The sequence below is a fragment of the Danio rerio genome, chromosome 19 (genome assembly GCF_049306965.1).
Source record: "Danio rerio strain Tuebingen ecotype United States chromosome 19, GRCz12tu, whole genome shotgun sequence".
Taxonomy (NCBI): domain Eukaryota; kingdom Metazoa; phylum Chordata; class Actinopteri; order Cypriniformes; family Danionidae; genus Danio; species Danio rerio.
The window spans coordinates 33,444,969-33,467,452 of record NC_133194.1 but is presented as its reverse complement, the minus strand read 5'-3'; the positions used below and the strand labels follow the sequence as shown (position 1 = coordinate 33,467,452).

At 36.0% G+C, this 22,484-nt stretch overlaps 2 protein-coding genes across 6 annotated transcripts in view; one reads left to right on the top strand and one right to left on the bottom strand.

Moving 5' to 3' along the window:
• Positions 1-19: 19 nt before the first annotated feature.
• nhsl3 (NHS like 3) overlaps positions 20-22,484 on the top strand; it is a 103,366-nt gene continuing 80,901 nt past the window's right edge. For both annotated transcript variants that reach the window (XM_073930420.1, XM_073930418.1), the window contains exons 1-2: positions 20-216; positions 1,162-1,318. The gene's annotated coding sequence lies outside the window, so the exon portion shown is untranslated. The remainder of the gene's footprint in view (positions 217-1,161; positions 1,319-22,484) is intronic.
• On the bottom strand, positions 1,398-9,201 carry sync (syncoilin, intermediate filament protein). Of its 4 annotated transcripts, none has more exons than XM_068215293.2 (6): positions 8,871-9,159; positions 5,559-6,331; positions 4,339-4,758; positions 4,141-4,265; positions 3,829-3,909; positions 2,007-2,764 (listed from the first exon to the last, which is right to left on the bottom strand). In XM_068215293.2, the coding sequence occupies exons 2-5, from the start codon at positions 6,309-6,311 to the stop codon at positions 3,837-3,839; spliced, it is 1,371 nt and encodes a 456-aa protein (XP_068071394.2). In that variant the 5' UTR covers positions 6,312-6,331; positions 8,871-9,159; the 3' UTR covers positions 2,007-2,764; positions 3,829-3,836. The 4 variants fall into 4 exon arrangements, with proteins under 4 accessions (XP_003200663.2, XP_073787892.1, XP_068071394.2 ...); XM_073931790.1 differs by having other exon boundaries at positions 5,559-6,349; positions 8,871-9,104; XM_003200615.7 differs by lacking the exon at positions 3,829-3,909 and having other exon boundaries at positions 1,398-2,764; positions 8,871-9,201.

The following is a 22,484-nucleotide window of genomic DNA, read 5'->3' as shown; positions in this document are numbered from 1 at the left end:
TATTATTATTTTTCTCCCCACATAAATCATGAATTCTAGAATTAAGATGCGCAAGACTTAAATTAGGAACAAGCGTTGTTAGCAAACCGGGTAGGTTGAGGGCAACTTTTTGCCAATTACATGTTTGGGGCGGGTTTACCTGTGTGATTGGTGTTACGTGCTTTACTGCAACAGTGTCACGTGCACAGGCCGGTGAGAATGGCGCGCGTTTTTCAGGTAAGATATTTTAATTCGTTAAAAGGTCTTTACCATTTTTTATTCAGTATAAAGTGTAAGGTAAAGGTTTGGTTTTTGAATATTAAAATGAACATTCATCGCTAACTTAAAATGTTCCCAGCAGGTAAATTGAACTATTAGACATTAAGGTAATCGTGCTTAAGTGTATAAACAGCAGCGACCACTGGTCGGACTACAAAATTTAACGGACTTAAAACGACACGACTCCCTTCTCATTGGAAAACGAAGCCAAAATGTCCAAGCTGTGTCTTAGCGCAGCAGGAATGATTGCTTTCTACGAAGTCATATAATTGACCAAGAACAGAAGTTTGTACAATTTAAAGAACCAACATTACACTAGTCAAAAGGTACATGCACCTGTAAAACCATTGTACCTAAACGGTAACAGCAACTAATTAACTATAAATCAGCATGATGAAAACAGCATATAATAATGGACGCCATCTTGTCTCAGGTATAATTTATATATATATTTTTTTGCTAACCTTCCATGTGTTTAAGTAGGGAGGGTGGAGTTTATGGCCTATTCTGCAGGCAAATATAGACGGGGTGAGATAAAACTGTCCATTTTTGGGACGTGTGACTCATTGGAACCAAACCTTCAGAATGAGTTCAACCTTCATTTCACAGGGACTGCCCAAAAAGTCATTCAACTGACATGTAAAGCAACCAGACACAGTTTTGTTTAGCGTCATGTTGAGGGCTGTGAAAATGCAAAGAAGATGTCCCTAATATAGCCCATTAAATGATTTATTCAATGTCATCTTTACTTGTCAATGTAGTGAACTTCACATACTATAGACAATCAGCGTTTAGCTAGTTCTCATTGTTGTATACACAGCTTTCTTCGTCCATGAGAGTATTTGCCATGACAATGTTTTTATTTCCAGGCAGACCAGTAAAATAATGTTGCTCACCTTTCAGAAATACAACTCATCCAACCAGATGATGATTTTGAAGCTTCTGGAGTGTTTCCCTTGTGGCTCTGACATCTAAAGAGGAGACTAGACCCATCACAACACTCTTCCTCCCTCCATTCCCCTCCATTCACCTGTCCTGGACTGGCTATTCCCAATCTTTGGTAAGTGCCCAGAAGAAATTTTGACCATTTGACATGGATGTTTCTATTAAATATAAACTACTGTAAAATGCAGATCTTGACACTACCACTGTCATTTTTACTTTTAAAAGAACGCTCCATTTCTTAAAAATAGGCTCATATTGAACAGTTGAGCATTACTATTTTTGAATCTGACAAGAGCACCTTTAGCTTAAGTTTAGCATAAATAATTGAATTGGAATCCTGTACAAAACAATGTAAAAAGTGTTTTAATATTTTTTTCAATTTAAAGCCGGACTCTTCTGTATTTACATTGTGTTATAGGACTGATGGAAAATGAAAAGTTGCTATTTTCTTGGCTGACATGGCTAAGAACTATACTTTATTTCTGGCATATCAATCAAGGAATGTTGCTTCTGTACTATGACTGCAGCAGGAGCAATGATATTATGCATTTATGTGTGAGTTGCTAATGGTCTAATTTAATTAAATGATCTATGCTAAGGTAAACCAAGTTAAAGGGCTCCCGCCAGACCTGGAGATTGGTTCAATCATTCAACAGTAATAAAACTCAACTGTTGTTCAACTCAAGGTTGTAAAATGAGCCTATTTTAAAAAAAAGTTAGAGTTCCTTAAATAAAATCCCATAAAATATTTTAATTAATATGTTTCACACATGAGAGTAAACAAAAGAACTCAAGACATTATTCCTCAACAAAATTCCCTTTATTTTTTTGTAATAATTCAGATTAAATGATTCAAAAGTACTGCAAAATTTCTTAAAATAACCTCTTATGCAATCTTACAAAAACATGCCCCTTGTCATTTTGACAGAGTTTGTGTAATTGAACTCTATCTGCAAGTAAGAACAATTCACATAAACATAAATTCTAATTCTTACATGTTTATCTCAAATCATATTAACAGGACACATTAAATAAACAAAACACTTCATTAATCTTCTCTTTGCACTTAGTAGTAAATGTCCTCACCATTATGCTGTCGGTATGTTTAGAAAGCTCTCTTACAGTGCCCATTTAAGTCTTTGTTTTGCCCTCTTCACTTACTCATAAAAGAAACATTTTAATTCACTGGCACCTCTGGATATAAGAGCTTTATTCTCGCTTAAACACAACTGACAAAAACTGTTTTAAGAACAATCTTAGTTGTGTAACTTGTCAGATAAAGATCTGGATCTCTAACATACTTGGTCCTGGTGTTTAGAGTGCTTGATAGAATCTGATTTCATCTTTGCAGATTGCATTGATGTGTGTTTGCAGTATATTGTAGTTATTGTTTTGGTGACTTCAATGATAGAGAAGACAGGCAGTTTAGCTTTAACTACGAAAACTAAATCAAAAGCATTTTACATAAAAAAAAAAGATTTCAATGAAACAAACATTGGTTCATTAGGTTTTCTCCACCACGACACTGTTGTCTTGCTTGCAGGGCTCCTCTACACTCTCTCTGGAAAATAAGAGAGGTGCAAATTTGTAAATTAGTGGTATACCTAATTGTGAAGTGAACTTGTGTGGAGTAGACTTTACACATGAAGTCCTTGTATTCTTTCTCGGTGTGATTGAATGTTATGATCTTGACATACTCGAGCGTGAATGATTCTCTTTTAATATGGGGAAATGAACATGCAAGCTTTATCTCTAGAGTCTCTTTAAAGATTAATTATCAGCATAACATGTTAAACTCACTGTGTCCTACGTTAACTACTTTAAGTAAGCTTGGAGTAATTTCCTATAAACAGTGGACTACACAAAAATTGTCACTCAGAATTAGGATCTGTAAATCTTCTGGTAATGGCTTATAAAAACCAATATGACTAAGTCAATGCTCTTAATTTTTCTGTAAATCAGCCATTTCAACATCTAGTTCTATTTGGGTTATTGCTGCGTGGAAATTGCCAAACATAATTAAAATACTAGATTATTCTTTTAAGCATTTTTATCTTAAGTACTTTTAAAATGCAATTATAGGCAAAATGTGCTCGGGCTTTTCTATCGGTATAAGTCAACTATACTTAAGTGTAATTTTAAATACATTCCTATAATATACTGTATCACACTTTAATTAAATTCGAATGCACAAAATGTGAGCTAACAACCATCTTGTTGCAGCTTATTATTCCATAATTGCATTATAGGGATTTTGTCACTAACTTTGCGCATGGTGTTATATTCATTGCTTCAAGAGTTCACACTTAGCTGATGATTTATTGTAGGCTTGTTTGGCAGGCTGTCCCGGGAGAGACCCCTGAGCTTAAGGGATCCTGGAGTCCAGGGCTTCCTCCCGTTCGTAGAGCGAGAGGGAAGCTTGTGCTCAGGTACATCTCAAATGCTCCCTGGCTGTAGTGGCTAAGGTAAACTACTTTGGGAAGGAAGGGAGCTAGACAAAGTGCCTGTTTTGCTTAGTCTGTTTTGTATTATGCCTATCTTTGGATGGTGGGAGGAAACCGGAGAACCCGGGGAAACCCATGCGGACACGAGGAGAACATAGAAACTCCGCACAGAAACACCCACCATCTCTGCTAGGAGCAGGGCCGGCAGTGTTCTTGTTGTCGGGCTAAAAGTGCTAACCACTGGTCCGCCGTGCTACCCAATCTATGAGGAAAAAAGGGGGAGAAAGGAGGCTTTCTTGACGAAGATAAATGTGGAATGAAGACTATGGTTATTTATTGTAACTTAGGAATCATATGATTGAGGCATCATGACTAGCTAATAAGAGATCAGCTGTGGTAAGTCATAAGCAGGGGATCCTCTAGAAATTAGTTTATATTTAAACTTCACATACATTACTTTGCAGTATGAACTAAGAAACAAAAAAATTCTTGCCTGTAGAGTAACAGCTCCTTGGCCTTGCTGTTCTTCAGTATTTCCAATTCTTCTCTCTTCTTAATCTGGATCTTGAGCTCAGTTTTCATTTCTCTGAGTGTCTCCTCCAATATGTCAATTGTCTCCTAAATAAAAACACATTAGATCATCTAAAACATACAAACATGCAGTCATTAAAACTTAATGAAATTTATGTACCCGATATTGTTCCACATTTTCAATCCTCTGTCTCTCCATTAGTCCGATTCTCTCCTCCAGACAAATTTTTTGTAGTTTTAGCCTCTGCTCCTCTTCTCTCAGTGGTCCTAACTGAGCTTTTAGCTCCTGGCACTGCTCTTTAGCCTTACAGAGGGCCTCCACAGCGACCTCCCGTCTCTTCAGCAGGGACATTAAACGGGGCTCATAAAACAATTCCAGAGCTTTGATCCCGCCCTCCAGGTACTGCTGTAGGTCACAAGAGGCTCGCCGCCCTTGACTCACATAAGAGCGGGTCTTCCTCTTGCTGGACTCCTGAGTAATGCTCTGCTGCTTTTGCAGTTCTTGCAGGTGGCTTTGGTGATCTGAATGAATCGTGCAGATTTCCTCAGACAACTTATCAGCAAAGGTCTTCAACTCCTCCTGAGTCACAGGTTTGGAGTATACAAGGTTAGAGTACCTTAACTTATGCCATATTAAAGCAATCATGTGTAATCAACTCTTATTAACACATTTGGCAAGAAACATTGGTTGGGATGGAAAAAATGGGATGAAACAGGGTGTCCAAACCTGCTCCTAGGGGGCAACTTTCCTGCAAGGTTTAGCTTCTGCCCTAATCTGAACAATTTGATAAAAGTATTCAGACTCACCAAAAGAAGGATGTGCTGTTTGTTTTTTGGGTTTGTTTAAGCTTAATACAATCTTTCCAACATGCCTGTATTTTCCAGATAATTTCTAAGATAAGTAAAATATTTTTAGGATGGTGCTGAACTCTTCAGGGCAGTGTCCCTCCAGAACTGAAGTTGCCCATCCTTATACATGAAACTTCTGAATCAGAGGTGCGCATACTTGTTTCGAGAGAGCCACTGTCCTGTAAAGTTGGCCTCTAGTAAAATACACCAATATCACCTATCAACGTTTTGATTAGCTTGACTTACCAGAAACTACCAGGCAGGTACAGTATATCGGAACTAGGTGGAGCTAAATTCTGCATGTTGTTTGTCCTTGAGGAGCTGAATTGAACACCCTGGGCTGAAAGATACAAATAAATTCCTGGCTATAGTGTCTGGTGTTTTTCTGCTGCAAAGTTACAAACTATACTAGTAAATCCACCTTATAGTTGAAATAAGAGTCATGATTCACTTGAATTTAGCTAATTTTGTGTAGGACCCTACAAGTTTTCTGTAACAGTTTAAATAAGAGTCAGGTTTATTCAGTAATACCTGAGCCTGGTTGAGCTCCTCCACTGCTTTCTGTTGTAATTCAAGCTCTAGGTGTCTCTGTGCACAGTCTCGGGCTGCTCTAAACAGGCATCTTTTAGTCTTTTGAGTCTCCTCCTGCAGGCTCTGTCTCTCCAGTCTGACCTTGGACAGAAGGGCTTGTTCCTCCCCCAGATTTTCTCTTACAGTTTTTAGCTCTTGGGCCATTGGCTCCTCAAGCTCCAAAAGCTCCTGAACCAACTCATCCCTTCTGTTCTCCAGCTGGCTCACCTCCTGAATGCAGCTCTCAAATGCTTCTCTAAGCTGTTGTATCTCCATGGTGGCTGACAACTCTGGCCTTACATCAACACAAGTGTATACAGGATCATCTTCAACCACCAACACAGATGGCTCTTTCTCTGGAATGCTCATCTCGACAAACTGAAATGCATTTGCAAATCCATTCTTGTCCATTTTGTTGTCTGTTTCTGAAAGTAATTTCAGTGGTGTAGATATGGTTGGATGGGCTGCCTCAAAATCATCCAACTGCATCAACATCTGTTGCATAAGTCCATTAAACTTAGCTTGCAAAGCTTCTCTGCATTTTTGTGAAAAAGGCAGGGACTCTCCAGGAAGAGTTAAAGCAGCCTCGATCTCTTCCATGCAGTCTTCAAAATAGTCCTCATCTTCTTCTTCAATAAACAATGGTTCAAACTTTCTCTCCGTCTCTGATAGAGCCCCATTTCCTTTCTCACAGTTCATTTCTTGATCCTCCATATTACGTGTTGCCCTACAAGCTGAACAATACGTGAAACCTGTTTAATGTAACAAAGTGCAAAGCATTGATCTGCGTTAACAACATTCTTGTTGTTAGTGATTAGGTCTATTTATAACGCATTCTTGGGGTTGGTGATTGAGTTCATTTTAGACTAAGAGCATGTACAGTGTGCCTTGTGTTATTTCTGAGTAATGCAAAAGATGGTGATAGGAAATCTGAAGCTAATGCGTCATTGAGGGACAGCTGCATAAACTTGTCAAACAGCTGACTGATCATGAACACACTTAACAGTATGAATAGCATTTGAACAAAAAAGCTGTGATTAACATCATGAAGTGGGCGAGAGATGTAAATTTTCAGGATTCTCATGGGTGCAGGAAATCCTTGAAAATGCTTGAATTATAGTTTTAAGTTTTCCAACTTAAATATATAAGTTTTTCAAGTTTTGAAAAGTGGATAGATTTTTGATAAAGTGCATGAAACTGCTTGGAAATGCAATTGTGTTTCTTTCGTTGTAATTTATCTTACTTTATAGGTAACAATAATTAACTATTTAAATAAAATAAATATCTTTGCTTTAGCATAAAATGAAAACTCTTGAGTATGTGCAAGTGCTTGCAGAGTGAATTGTTTGTCTTTTTTTATCTGTGCCTTCTGAAATTTTAATAAATATCTATATGTATGTATGTAATCTGCCATGCTTGAAAATTCTGAAAAATGGAAAGTGCTTAAATTTAACTTTGGAAAAGCCATAAGAACCTTACAGAAGTAACACAAAAAGGACTATTCGAGTATGTTAGGACAGTTTTTTTTGATGGTCAGTTTGTTGAATTTAAGTTACATAGCTTCTACATGCCAACTAATTCTCTTTAGATTATAAGTAGACTGTTTGGTTGGGGTTAGGGTTAGACTTAGTGTAAGTTGACATGTACTTGCAAAGTTTCTTATAGTCAGTTAAATGTCTGTTGAAGGAGCAGCATCAACTAATATTAAGCAGACAGTCTACTAATATTCAAATGGACCATCAAAATAAAGTGTTACCAAATGTTATTTTAGTGCATAATTTTATTTTATGTTGTTTCTTTGTACAACCCAAAATCAGAAAAGGTTGGGACAGTGTGGAAAACGCAAATTAAAAAAAAATTTGTGATTTCCAAATTTACTTTGACTTGTATTTCATTGCAGACAATATAAACACAAAATATTTCATGTTTTATCTGCTTAATTTCATTTGTAAATATAGATCCTTTCCTGTCATTCAGACATGCAACACATTCCACAAAATATTGCGACAGGAGCAATGTAGGGCTAGTAGTCACCATTACACAATGTAAACGTGTACTGGGGTCAGATAAATCAGTATTTCAGTTTTTTTAGAGAAATAGATGCCATGTGCTCTAAATCAAAGAAGAAAATGATAATTCAGATTGTTACCAGCCATCAAAAGCCAGGGTTTTTCTTGGTATTGGGTTGTGTCAGTGACCTTTGCGATGAAATTTCTGTGATGCCACCATTAATGCGGAAAAGTACATATAGATTTTGGAGCACTGTATGCAGCCTTGTTTTCCAGAGACGCCCATGCATATTTTAACAAGACCATGTAACACCACATTCTGCACACATTATAAAGTTCTGGCAGCGGAGGAAGAGGTTACAGGTACTTGACTAGCCTGCCTGCAGTCCCGACCTGTTTCTGATAGAGAATGTGTGACACATTTTGAAGCACAGGTCCCCATACTGTTGCACACCTTAAGACTTGTTTGCAGAAAAAATGGGACAAAATTACACCTTCAGTCCCTAAACGTCTTTTAAGTGTTGTGAAAAGGAATGGCAACATTACAAAGTGGTAAATGCTTTACTGTTCCAACTTTTTTTTAAAAATGTGTTGCAAGAACCAAAATTAAAATAAATGTTTATTCACAAAAAAATTTAAATAAAAAATCAATAAAAATCATGAGGAACACAGTAAATTTTGTTTGTTGTATTGTCTGCAATGAAATAGAAATCATAGTAAATTTAGAAATCACTTTTCCTTTATTTGCATTTCCATACTGTCCCAACTTTTTCTGATTTTAGGTTGTAATTAGTTTTGTGTAATTAGTTTTGTATACGTTTCTGAAAAACAAACTATTTATACAAATTTTTTATCTTCTGATCTGAGCTGGTATTTCTTGCACTAGTCTTGATAGGGCACAGAGAGCAGCTGCTGCTGAAACTGGCAGCAGGAACAGACAGAGCACATTCCAGCCGTGCTAATGAACTCAAAACCTCCATCATACATGGACAACTGCTCATTCCTTCAACATGTTTACTCATGCAGACATATTAGTATCATATATGTTGTTTTAAAGTGATTATTAACTTCAATTAAAATGTTTCCTCCAGCTTTTCCAACTTTGAAACCATCAGCAAGAATAGAAACAAAGTGTGAAAGAAAACCTACAGAGACACTGCAATGAGTAGGAAGTGATAGCTAGAGCTGCGATAATCTGCCAATGTAAACATTCAGAAATCAAAAACCTTTGAGAAATAGCTGTTATAAAAATTTATCAACTCACCTCAACCCAGAAAACAAGGTTCCAGGACAATAACCATGGAATGAACCCAAACTGAAGAGCTGGTAACCAAACTGAAGCTCAAAATAGGACGGAGGTAGTCTGGCCCCTCTCTGACCGAGTTTAAACATATGCCACAGATCGCCCAGGCAACGTTTAATCTGTTTATATTTATTAATAAACACAAGGAGGAAGAAATATGAGCTTGTACAGCGCGGGCACCAACTCCAGCTAATCAGCAATCATGAGGTCCTCTGGGAGGCAACCTAAACACTGGAGCCAATAGGACAGCAGATAACAAACATATTATAACAAATTATCAAGGTCAGTGTCCAATGGGTGGCGAGTGTAGGGTTTGCATGAGACAGCATAATAAAAAATAAAAAAATAATAATAAAAAAAATAAAAAAATAAATATAAAAAAAAATAAAAAAAAATAAAATAAAAAAATAAAATAAAATAAAAAAAAATAAAAAAAAATAAAAAAAATAAAAAAAATAAAAAAAACTACTACTAACACTTCCCTTCTTAGACTTTACAGACCTGAAACTTGCCTTTAGTACTTATTCATTGTTGCTCTTAGTTGTGTAAATTGCTTCCTTGTCCTCATTTGTAAGTCGCTTTGGATAAAAGCGTCTGCTAAATGACTAAATGTAAATGTAATGTAAATGTAATAATTCAAGCAGGTCAGTCGCACAAGACTGGCATGCTACGATAACCAATGGGGAAAAGTTGCTTTTTGTGGTTTCCTAAACGGCACTGACCTACATTCAGAAATGACCTGAAAGCCTGGATCTCAAGCAGAATTAAAATTAAGTGGAAATTTAAAGCTCCAAGAAAGTCATTTTAGACAGTGAGATATAAGTAGCTTGTGTTTGTTTAGTAGAGTCCACCGCACCGAATTTCCCTGCCAATGCCTGCTCATTATCTCAGCTGCTTTAAATAGATGTCTGATCTAAATTTATGTATTACAGATTAGTTAAGTTAGGGAGGCAGCTAGTTTCAACAAACATGTTAACTGGTGATGTGATAACTTTAAATATTTAATCGAAGATATATTATGACAAATGTGAAATGTAAAGTAAAAAAACAACGTACGTTGATCAAAAGTTTTTGCATCTAAATCAAATAAAATTTTCAAATTTGTTTCAAAAAAGCTTTGTGAAAATAAAATTGATCACATCATTCCATCGTATAAGTCTGTAATAGATATGTTTGTGTATGAATTAAAAAACATACATGTACTTGCATATGAAAGATATACATATAAAAAAGTGATTGTTCTAAAACAATACATATTTTAGATAATTAAAAACATCTTGCTAACATATAGGCAAAACATGTATAATAATGTATAAAACGTATAAATGTTTGAAGATTTAAAATTAGAGTATTTGGGGGCTGCGCTGTGCTTTTTAAATAAAAGATTATTGTTTTAAATATTCCTTCCAAAGTTTATTTAGTATATAAATTATTGTACAATAATATATATTTTATAATAATTTAAACAACAGTTCTGTCTGGTTCTTGAATCTGATTGGCTGATAGCTGTGCGATATTCTGTCAGTAACAGCACTCGTACCACCTCTTCACCCTTCACCCGTGTGTATTACTCCACCCACATACAGCAGAAGCAGAGGACACTTAACAAATATTGCTGCTGTTGGATAACATACACTAATGTACTTTTGAGGCTTTTTTTAGTCGAGAATGTAATTGTTTAGATTGCAAATGCAGTTTATTTATAAAGATAGTGCCTATTTTTAAATATTTTTTTATGAGAGACAGCGCATCGGTGGCCCTTAGCTTGTCCTACTGAGGAAAGACGGTTGACAATGTTCTTCCCCAAGATGACGACAGAGACCGCATAATAAGCCCTAAGAGAAAAACTGCATAATTTCAAACTACAGCCAATCAAATCCTTATTAAACAGGTAAATGACTTTCTAAGTCGATCTTTCTTTTTTGTATGTTGTAGTGCTGTATTTATACTCTAGTAATATTGTGATCTCCAGAAACACTGGGAGACATCTCTGTAGACTGATGGCATGTCATGCTGTTCAGCCTTATAATCTTAAGATGTGAGCAAAATCACCGGTTTTGTCATCATTTTAGACATTACTAGAGAATCATTCAAATACTAGCTCTAAAGTGACATTTGTGAACGAGCAATTGTGAGATCAGCTGCAGATGTGAAGGAATGGCAAAAGAAAGTAGTTCCTCTTACAAAAGGGTTTTGAGACTCTTTGTGTTTTTTTTTTATACACATGATTAAGCCATCAAACTGTTTTATAAACACAATATCACACGAGTAGCTGGGCAATGTGGCTGTATATCGTCACTGGTGGGACACTTAAGGCAACCAACGCCTCCCACTATTGCCGATATACAGCCACATCGCACTGCTACGGGTCTGATATTGATCTTATATAATCAATATTTCAATATTTTATAATTGTTTTGCTGGTGACATTAGTATATACAGAGATATTGATGTATTACATGTTTTTTTTTATTGATGCATGAAAGCCTCATTTTGAGCCATTCATTTCTTTCCGAACTCAGCCGCGTACGGGTCAAACTTTTGGTGAATTCCAGTTTCCAAAGATTTAATCGCTGCCATTATTGAGGCGCCATTAATCATGCTTGTTTAGTCTTTGGCCAACTTGGTGGACCCATTAGAGTTTATCAAATCAGTCTTTTTCTGACGCGGAGCTTTCTACATAGAGACGTTGAGTTCAGAAATAGTCCACAAAACAAATTAGCAGCTGCAGCAATAAGCTTGGTCTAGGCTGTAACTAGTATTTAGTAAATTTAAGAATTAGTTTGCAGAGCTCCCGACCTCACATGGCAGACGCTAAACAGGAAGTCCCGAGCCATGCATTTATAAAAACATGAAAAATCAGTGTAATTTCTACTCTCTCTCTATATATTTTTTAGCATAAATTGCCTTTTAAATCAGCCAGTTTGCGCAAACAATAAAAAGGAATGCTATGAAGTCAAATGTGTTTCATTAAGGTTCAATTAAAAATATTTACATTGTGTTCATAATGTCTTATATCACTTATTCTTTTAATGTCACCATATGTAAATGACAATGTTAAGTCTTCTAAAACATATGACAAACAAGTATAGGAAAATATAGACCCGTAATGGGATCCAACTACTGTGAAGTCAACATGTCTGGGGGCTACTTCAAGTCCTACATTTAATCCCCATGTTTCTTGTAGAACCACAAGGGGGCGCTATATAACCTCCTTTTTCTAATGGTGACGTACGTGTGTATTTGCATTCTCTTTATGTATGTGATATTAATAGAAATAGTTAGATGATGGGTAACTTTTCCAAACATTGCTTCCACACTAAAATCTCTGATCTTCTCTAAATAATTAATGCATTTATGTTTAAAGCTCTGTCTTATAGAAAGACAAGGTAATAATAAGGAGCCCCCTCTGAGGAATGCAGAGGTGCTTAAGCTGGTAATAAAGCACCGTTGAGAGATGGCTGAGCTGACTGAGCAAGGTAATGACCATTCAAAGTAGTGTCCAACAGCTTCATTCTCTCTGATTAGATCAACTTTTATTTGTTAAAGTTCTCTGACAGTACTATTAATAATCCCCGACTTCAGACCTTATTTGGAACACAATATTTTATCCCCTGACTTAAAGTAAAAGGAGGAGATCACAGCACAAATCAAACTTTGGCAATGTTTTGCTGTTGTAGTAAGGCCTGGATCTAAACAAAATCAACAATTTATAGTTTTTTTAATTGGGTGCAAGCTCGTGAAGATCCTATGAAATTAAGTCTTTTTAGATGTTAGTATCGGTATTGTTAGTTTTTGAATATCTAAAAGCTATTGTGCTCCAAAACAGTGGCTAAATTTGTGTTTAGAAGATATAAAACTGATACAAACATGTAAAGCTTGTAGTTTGTCACTTCTGCCTAAATGGATCAAAGGTTTTATTCCCGTCACTTCAGTTTCTTATCAAATTATAGCCAATTAAATGCTCTAGTATCTGACATGCCAATCCTCCCTTGACATGCTTTATTTTTTATAAATATTTGTTACAACCCTGCTCTAGGGACAAGGGCGCAACATAAAAGATCACCAGACAAAAAAAAAATCCTTTATTGTTGGGTCTCTTTATTTGTCTTTTTTTGTTATCACCCAAAAAACTTAAAGCCAACTACCTCGGAGTGGACCCACAGAAAAATAAGTACACTTTAACTAAACACCCAAATGAAACTAACTGAACTTAACAAAATAACAGAAATAAAAACACAAAAGTTACCCTTACCTCCCTAACTAGTTATTAAAACAGGAGACAATATTTACAGAAAGAAAATTGTGGTGTCCAACCCTTACTGCCTTTTACTGTGTACAATATTTAATATTCACAATATCAAGGCGAGGCAGTGGCGCAGTAGGTAGTGCTGTCGCCTCACAGCAAAAAGGTTGTTGGGTCGCTGGTTCGAACCTCCGCTCAGTTGGCGTTTCTGTGTGGAGTTTGCATGTTCTCTCTGTCTTCGCGTGGGTTTTCTCCGGGTGCTCTGGTTTCCCCCACAGTCCAAAGACATGCAGTTTAGGTGAATTGGGTAGGCTAAATTGTCCGTAGTGTGTGAGTGTGTGTGTGAATGTGTGTGTGGCTGGAAGGGCATCCGCTGCGTAAAAACTTGCTGGATAAGTTGGCGGGCCATTCCGCTGTGGTGACCCCGGATTAATGAAGGCACTAAGCCGACAAGAAAATGAATGAATGACAAACAGACAAACAAATAAACCATAAACAAAATAATAGGAGGAGGAAACACGGATGGATAAACAACAAAGAGTCAAAACTTATACACCAACACAGGACACAAAATCAACAATAACACTTAGCAACAAGAATAGTTTTATAGCACATCATTTTTAGCTTTTGTTCGAATAATGTTGGCATCCAGCGTAATGTTTTTATCCTGGAGTCACTGTGATCCACAAAACAAAAGCATACTTTATTCTTAAGGAGCTCGCACACCTCATGCGCAGTGCACATGACAGTTGGAAGTAACACACACCAGACATGCACATTCGCTTGTTTTTTTAAATGAAATTATTTTAAATAAATAAATGGCACGGCAGAAATATGAACAGTGTTCTGAGTAGTACCTGGGTGCTGTGGACAGCTGCTGACTTGTGGCACCTGTGTGTGTACCCTGATATAAACCTTGATATGTTTACCATTTTGAAATGCATTGTACTGCTTGGCGCGGTACCCCCTTTACGATGGTCTTGCTGCAGACAGTTACAACTCTTTTTGCATCCTTATTGGAACTCACACTGCTAGCAATCGAAGATTTATGTTATTAATGCCAGTTTGGCAAGCTGAACGCTTTCTGAACTGTACAGGAGACAAGGAGAGGTTGATTGACAATGGTCTACAGCCAATCAGGACACAGAACACAATGTGCTGTAAAAAAAAAATAAAGTAAGCATGTGAAATTGCACAAAAAAAAAAAAAAAACACAAAACTGAGAGGCTGTAAAAGGTGAACCACGTTATGGTGAGGGACCACTGTATTAAGTAAACCAACTTTGTGCATAATTATAAAAGTTAAGTCAATGGGTTTACTGACTTTAAAGTAACTAATTACTTTTTACAGTGCACCAGTACGCCAACAATATACTAAAAGAATGAGAATAAGATAGTAAAATAAATATTTCATGGCTGTACTGTAGTTCGCATACTTGCCCAGTGAGAGGAGTAATTACAAAAACTCAACCCACTGTTTCCCTAAACCATTTGTTCCATCCTTTGGTCCAGTGAACCATAGGTCTTGTTTTGATAGTATTGTATAGTAAGCTATTTCACCTCACCTGTTTTCCATCCATAACTTCCTTCCAAATCTTTCTATGTAACCAGTGAGGATGGTCTAGGGGTTCTGTGGAAAGTTAAATATTTTGATATGCTGCTCCACATTCAGTGTTGGACTAAAAGGTCACTAGTGCTCTACAGGGCTTTACTGCGTCAATATGTGTAAGCAAGTACAAACAGTGAGGTTCAAAAATTTGAGACCAAATAGGGAGGACATGTACAAAGAAGTTCACATTGTCATTATCACTAGTGAGAATTATTGATTAGTGACCAAGAAATAATGCAGAATCTTTTACATTTTATATTAAGAATCTCTCTGTCTTATTGTGGACTCTTAAAGCTCCAGCACTATAAAGTTCTTTATTTGTACTTCATCAATGAAGAATACTTTATTTTTTTCTTCTTGAAATTATATCATGCATTATTTATTTGTTTGTATTTGAATTGCTTTCTTATAAAGTAGGCCTACTTCTGCTTAAAGTCTGTTTGAAATCTGAATATAAAGTGTTTTTTTTTTTTTGTTATTCTGTAGGTGAACAATTAATTTACTGATTTTTTGTTTTGTTTTAGTATTTGTCAACGTCTACTCAATATTCCATGTCAGTAGGAAGTGCATCAACATACTGAAATAAAATTCTCAGCAACTTCCGTTCACGCTGACTTTAGATGCTATTTGGAAATGTTTGAGCGTGAAGTGATGTGTTGATAAGATGAGTGAATGCAGAAACAACGGAGGGAGAAATTAATTAAAATCATTGACATTAAACAAGATCTGCCAAACAACAAAATATGAATATTTTTGATTTTATGTTTTTTCTATTATTGATTTAGTATTGAAACATTCAAGAACATATTATGGCTGTAAAGGGCTTGGAAACTGTAGTGTTTTGACAGAAATAAACCTGTAGTGTTGTCATAAAATAAAGGACAAAAAGAGCTTCAACTTCAACCTGGCAATACTGGGATTCTCCTCACAGCTGGTTGTTTTAAAAAATATACTTTTATGGCCTCAGCCATATCAACTTGCGTAAGACTGAAGCTAAGCAGGGCTGCTCATGGTTAGTATGTGGATAGGAAATCACATGGGAAAACTAGGTTGCTGTTGGAAGTGGTGTTAGTGAGGTTAGCAGGGGTGCTCAACAGCGGTGGTCTGTGTGAGTCCTAATGACCCAGTATAGGGATTGGGACACTATGCTGTTAGTAGGTGCCGTGTTTTAGATGAGATGTTCTGACTCTCTGTGGTCATTAAAAATCCCATGGCACATCTCATAAAGAATAGGGGTGACCTGTTCAATGCAATCCCACCATAATTTGTAACTTTTTGCGTTAGTGGCTAATTTGCATGTATTTGTACAATCTTATTAATACATTTAGTATGATATGTTCATCCCCAATGATGGCTGAGTTTGGAGGTAGGCCTCCTTTTAAAAATTGTATGCATTTGTACAAATGAAATCATAAACATTTTTTTTTTAATTAGCCACTTTTTCTGACAATACATTAAATAGTTTTCTCGTGCGTTCAGGCTTTAGGTTGCAACCTAAACTTTCTGTGTTTGCCATGTTTCATGAAAGTCTCTGGAGATTTACAGCCCTTGAGAATCTGCCTGTGGCAACAAAAGGGCATTACGTTTTTTATAGGCTATCCCTTATTTACAGTCTGTCACGTTTTTCTTAGAACATACTTGAAAAGCTAGAAAAGACTTATCTCTAACAGAGTTTTAAGACTGAGTGACACTGCATGGTGAAATATGCTTTTCACAAGCACATGTATCACCCTGGGACTAAAGGTTGAGGCATGGCATGAGAATCACATGAAAAGATAGATGGCCATGATAAACTACCTTCCCTGTTTTAAAATAACAGCACAAACTGCCATGACGACATTCTCAAACATCAGATAACTCTCATCATGTTGTTTGTGAGGGATTTCACCTGAAGCAAATCATCCTGCCAAGTAAATGACAGGTTTTTAAAAAATTATTTTAGAGAAAAAAAGACCCAACATTTCACATATTAACAAACACCTACAAGAGCATTTGGTGGTATGATAACTAAAAGTAATAAATAATGTAGTGCATTACATGTTGACAACAAATTTAAGTTTTAATACTTTGGCTGGTAAAAAAGGAACATGGCACAGGCTATAAAGCTCATTCGGTTGTTAAGTTAACCATAAATGGACACAGAGTTCTTGAAGAATGTTGGAGATGAGCAGATCAATGCGATCTGGAGAGAATTATGTTCTCCATCTCTCCTCAATTTACTTCAGTGGAAGCTGAATGAGGTCAACACTCCCGACAGTCAGCTAGCATGATCAAAAAATATCTGCTGGGATTTTAGTGCAGCCGTTTTCACTGCAGTAATAAAATGACTCATGACAGCTGATATTTTTTTTCTTCCATAATGGTGATTGTGTAAGAGGGAATTCTGGAAGATGGGTCAGGCGGATCAGCCCCCTGACACCTGAATCAGAACGAGGAGTATAAAATGAGATTGAAAAATGGAACTAAAATGAGCAGAGAGTTTAGAGATGAAGGGATTTTCTGCTTCATGACAGCAGACACTTAACATTCCACTTATGAAAGATGTTGCGCTTGTGATGGTATACTTTTGACTTTAACACATTGTCTGATATACAAAATATATGGTGAAGTTAAATAATTCACATTTTTCTCTTCATCAGATAAGTGCACATGGAGAGTGGGATGCTTAAGTAAAAAATGCAATATTAGCACAATAAATTGTTCTGATGTGTACTTGATAAACTAAATTGCCTTCCAAACGTGTATATGTAAGTTTCGTCAGTTGAAAATAGTGGGTAGGGGCAGTATTTTATCAAATTCCAGACAACAAGTTTTGTGGTCACGGATAGAAAAATAATGCGTGTAAATCAAAACATTTACGTCGTGTCTAAAAATATAATGTGCAAAAGCGAAAACTAAACTCAGAATAGGAAACAACATATTCAAGAGTTCAAACTTCGCTGATGATTGATTATAAAGCATGTTTGGCATATTGTCCCGGAAGAGAGCCCTGAGCTTATAAGATCCCTGAGCCCTGGGCTCCCTCTAGTTTGCATGGCGAGAAAAGAGTTTAAGCTCAGGTAGATCTCTAGAACACCCCTATTGTAGTAGCTAATGAACAGATAGTGATTGCTCTTAAAAGATAACTACTTACTAGGTGCATGTCTATTTAGACACCTGACCATGATTCCATGGAAATCATATCAATATGAACATTTATACTGTAACGTCAGACACCTGTCCGTGATCGCAGGGGTTTCATATAATACAGTGTTTCATAAACTGTGGTACGCGAGCTTACTTCTAGTGGTACATGAAATAATACTAAATAATAAACGAAAAAAAATTATATTAAACCCTTTGACTCGAACAATTACACTGATGTGATCGGCATCAGCTGTTCATCGCGTCATCAGATGCTAAAAATCAACCCGCTTTGTCACAGAATCAGAGAAAGTGGCACGCGGCCGCGGCGGTTGCAGAGCAAATATGCGCTAGGAGACACGCTTTTGCAGACCAGTGCTGTTGTGTTGGCATTTCGGTGACTGCATGCTGCATCATTGGTAAAATAATTATCACAAATGTGTTTAAAAAATGTGTGTTCGTAGTTGTGTTAAATAATACTTGTTTTCGATATATAAAGTTATTTATTTTGTAAAGCAGCATGGCTTTCGATTAATTTGTTACCTCAGATTTAGGCTACTTTATCTGGATGCAATTCAAATGTTGCAGTACACAGAACATAGACTCAAGTAACTTTGCCTTGCTTGAAGCTTGGAGCTAGAAGATAATTAAAGCAAAATTAAAGTTAGTCATGTGTGTGGTTGACACAAACTCCACTTAAGAGGAGATCTCAAATCACGGAAAATTCGCACATATGAATGGATAAATCACCTATGAATTGGTCAAGCAGTGTATTTATGCATATAATTACTCACCTTTCGGACACACGTACTGTAAAGGACACTTAGTTAGCAGATCTAATTTCTAATTTAAAAACAGTTGAAGTCAGAATTTTTAGCCCCCCTTTGAATGTTTTATTTTTTAATATTTCCCGAATTTTGTTTAACAGAGCAAGGAAATTTTCACAGTATGTCTGATAATATTTTTTCATCTTCTTGTTTTTTCAAATGTTCAAGCATTAACCGTGTGACTTTTTCCCTATTCTCTGACAAGTATATATACAAACTGAAGGATGTCCCATGGCTAACAAGAGGGTTTAGACTACAATAGAGATCTTTCATTTGGGTGTCGTGACCTGCTATTAAGGTAATAACATAAACATAAGATTAGCTGATGTGGTGGTAGACTGCACAGCAAACCGTCCTTTTAGACTCTTGACCTCTGAATGGACATGACGTTGAAAACCCAAACATTAGATAACTTTAATGCAAATTAGGGGTTCACAATATATTGTTTCAGCATCGATATCACAATGTGCGCACCCGCAATAGTCACTTTGCAAGGTATGCAATGTCGAGTCTGAATTATAGTTGAACATAAACCACAGTATTGTATTTATGTACTGTATTTATATGGAATAGATACAATCTATGCACAAAAAAATCTTTCTCAAAATGTTTGTCTTGTTTCTAGTCTAAATATCTTCATTTTAAAGTGCAAACAAGATTATTTTGCTTACCCCAAAACTCTTAGTTTTGACTTATTTCTTCTCAAGTTGAAAACAATACAATAATTTTACTTGCTCTAAAATATTTGAGATATTTGGACTAGAAACATAACAAAAAAAAGTAAGAAAAGCATTTATTTCATTGTGATTATTTAGTTCTTGTTCTTGATTTAAATAGTCCTATTCAGTTCTTGAACCATCAAATAATCCTATCTTGTGAAACTGTATTCATATTGCAATATTTAGCACAGAAAAATAAAATATCCCAATATTAAATTTTTTATATCGTGCAGCCCTAATGCAATTTTTTTCTCAAGACCAAATCTCACCTTTGTTGTTCTTTTTTCGTACCATATGCTGATGATTTGATTTGTGTAAATGGTTTTAAAATGCTTTACATTGATGTGTCAAGATGTTGGTTTGACAAAGCAATCTTTATAAAATTAAAATAATTCTGCCATGCTAAAAATTACCACTCAGATTGTTATAACTTGCACTATAAATACCATTAAATACATTACAAACCATCACATCAGATCATTTTAATGGTTTTGAGTTTTGAGACTTTTTGTTTTAACATGCCACCACTAGATTACCAGTAGAGAAACAAAGTTTCATTTAAAACAAATATACTTTTTTATTATAAAACCATTACAAACTCTCTGAAGGTTTCTGTCGTTTCTTTTTTCACTATAAGGTGAAAAGCTTGGACTCTGGTTTTACTCAGAACTCCAATAAAAATGGTTAAGGCAAGTTGCTATCATGTCTAGTATTTTTAAACTTGCTAACATATCATGAATTAGCATTTTTCAAACATCTTACATGTTTTAAGTTGTGATTAGCATGTTTCCTAGCACAGCTGTAGCACAAATTTTTACATTTCAATCATGTTCATCATGTTGCTAGCATGTATTAGCAATTTGTTAACATGTTTCCACTGTTTCCATTGCTAGCATGTTTTTAAGTCTAGCATGCATTAAGAACTTGCTACTATAAATTAGCATGTTACCAATATGTTCATAATACAACACATTGTTGTACTATAAAATATGGAAATTTAAAAAATGAAATTGTCATACAGCAGAGATCATCTTGTTACCCGATAATTGTTTTTGTACTGTAAACATTTATATTTTTAAGTTAAAGGCTGTAACAAATCTAATTTAATTTGATTAATCAATATAATTAAATGTAATTTAAAATAAGTTATTTTAATTTATGGAAATGTAAATAAATATTTCATATTTATGCATTTACTTTGTTGAGTGGAGATCTTGTGTAGTCAAAAAGAAAAGAACAACACAGACAGCATTTAAATATGGATCCAGTAAAGCATAAATGAATAACAGAATGGAAAGTGTGGCAAACAAAAGCATCCATGTGTTTACTGAGATTCTCAACCACATAATACCCAGAGGAGCAGGGAAAAGCCAAAGCTTGGGAATATTCGGTCCACTTGCTCACCAGGTTTTACACATCTGTACACTGACAAATTCAAGTTTTCATAGACCTCCAGTGGCTAAAAGAGCCTATTGTATGCCAGGATTCTTTAGTAAAGCCCGTAATTAAACCATCCAAAATGTATGTACAATTTTCCAGGCTTTTATTTTTAGGCTTAATAAGAAAAAAACTGATTAAAAAAACTGTGATTTTTATCTTTTCCTGTTCTTTTTTGTTGCACAAATGGTGCAGCGTCCTGGAATTTTGGGACATTTGGCCTCTCAGTGTGTTTCCTAAATAGAGCAGGAAAAAAGAGAGAGACCAAACATCATGCCTGGACCTGTGCCTGTGTCTGAAGAGAGCAAACAGAGCAAACGGATAAAAAGGATTGACTATCTGTCTGTCTGACCCCTCTCAGACACCATAAACTCAGCGAAGTGCTACAGACAAGAAAGAAAAAGACAGACAAAGAATAAACATCTATTGACAAAAATCTCTCATAATATCTGAGAATCTGTGCTTTTTTTTGGTCTTAGTAAACAGTGATTTCAGCTCCATCTGTTTGATTCTGTGGCAGATGTTATGAATAGGGTGGAGTTTTGAAGCTCTTTTGTGTCTTGCCGTCAAACAGTGGTTTCTTGTCAAAGCCATATTTCTGTGAGTCATTGGTTTGGCTCTGCAAGCTTATACTGCCTCAGACTGAGAGCTTCCAGACAGATGTTCTTCTCCAACCTGGAAGTGGTTGAACGGCTTGAAATCGTTCTCACACATGCTTGTGAACATGGCTTTTGTTCCCAGTTTGCTTTACAGATTATACTAGATTTTGAGAATTTGGTATGCTAAAATGAAATCCTTTAGTATAAAAGCAGCATCGGTGTTTGTTTTTTGGTCTCACTTTATTTTAATGTATAAGTCCAGCTTTTACAAAATCATCATAATGAATTTGCTGCTTAATATTTAGTAAGTTGGTCAACATAGACTCATTCTGAAAATGAGCCCTATATACATTTCTGGAGATTGTAAATTACCAGCTGACTACTTACCTCCGTATGTATGGTTTTCCAGCTGTTTACCAGTTTGTCCAGTTAGCTCACCATGTACGTCGGTGGACTTGTGACACAGAGAGGAGATGACCACAGCAATGGGGTTTGGGTACAGTGAAGAACGGTTCCAGAAAGCAGGCAAGACAAAAACAGAATCCAAAAAATAAAATAAACAAGTAAATAACAGGATGAGAATGTGGTAAAACGTGGTAAATATCAGATAAAGTTTTTTTTTTTTAAACTGTTTTTTAAATTTGTTTTGGGGTTAAGGGATGTGAGTGGGCGGGTCAATCTGTGCTTTTTAAAATACTATTAGTTGGGTTTAGGGAAGGGGGAGGATGGGTCAGTCGATTGGTCAGTCAGTCAGTCAGTCAACAGCGGCCTCTGGTGGATTTACGAGAGGATTACAGACGCGAATGGCGGAAATTTGAGATCTCATAAAGCGTGCATAGCCGTCTCTTGTGGATTTGGGAAAACAAAAACTGCAAAAAAAGTTGCTTAAAAAGTACCGCTTTAAAGATTGATGCACTAAACAAAGCCACACCCCCTACTCAATATTCCATTTCACTTGGAAGTACATCAACATACTGAAATAAAAGTCTCAGCTACTTCTGATTCACAATGACTTT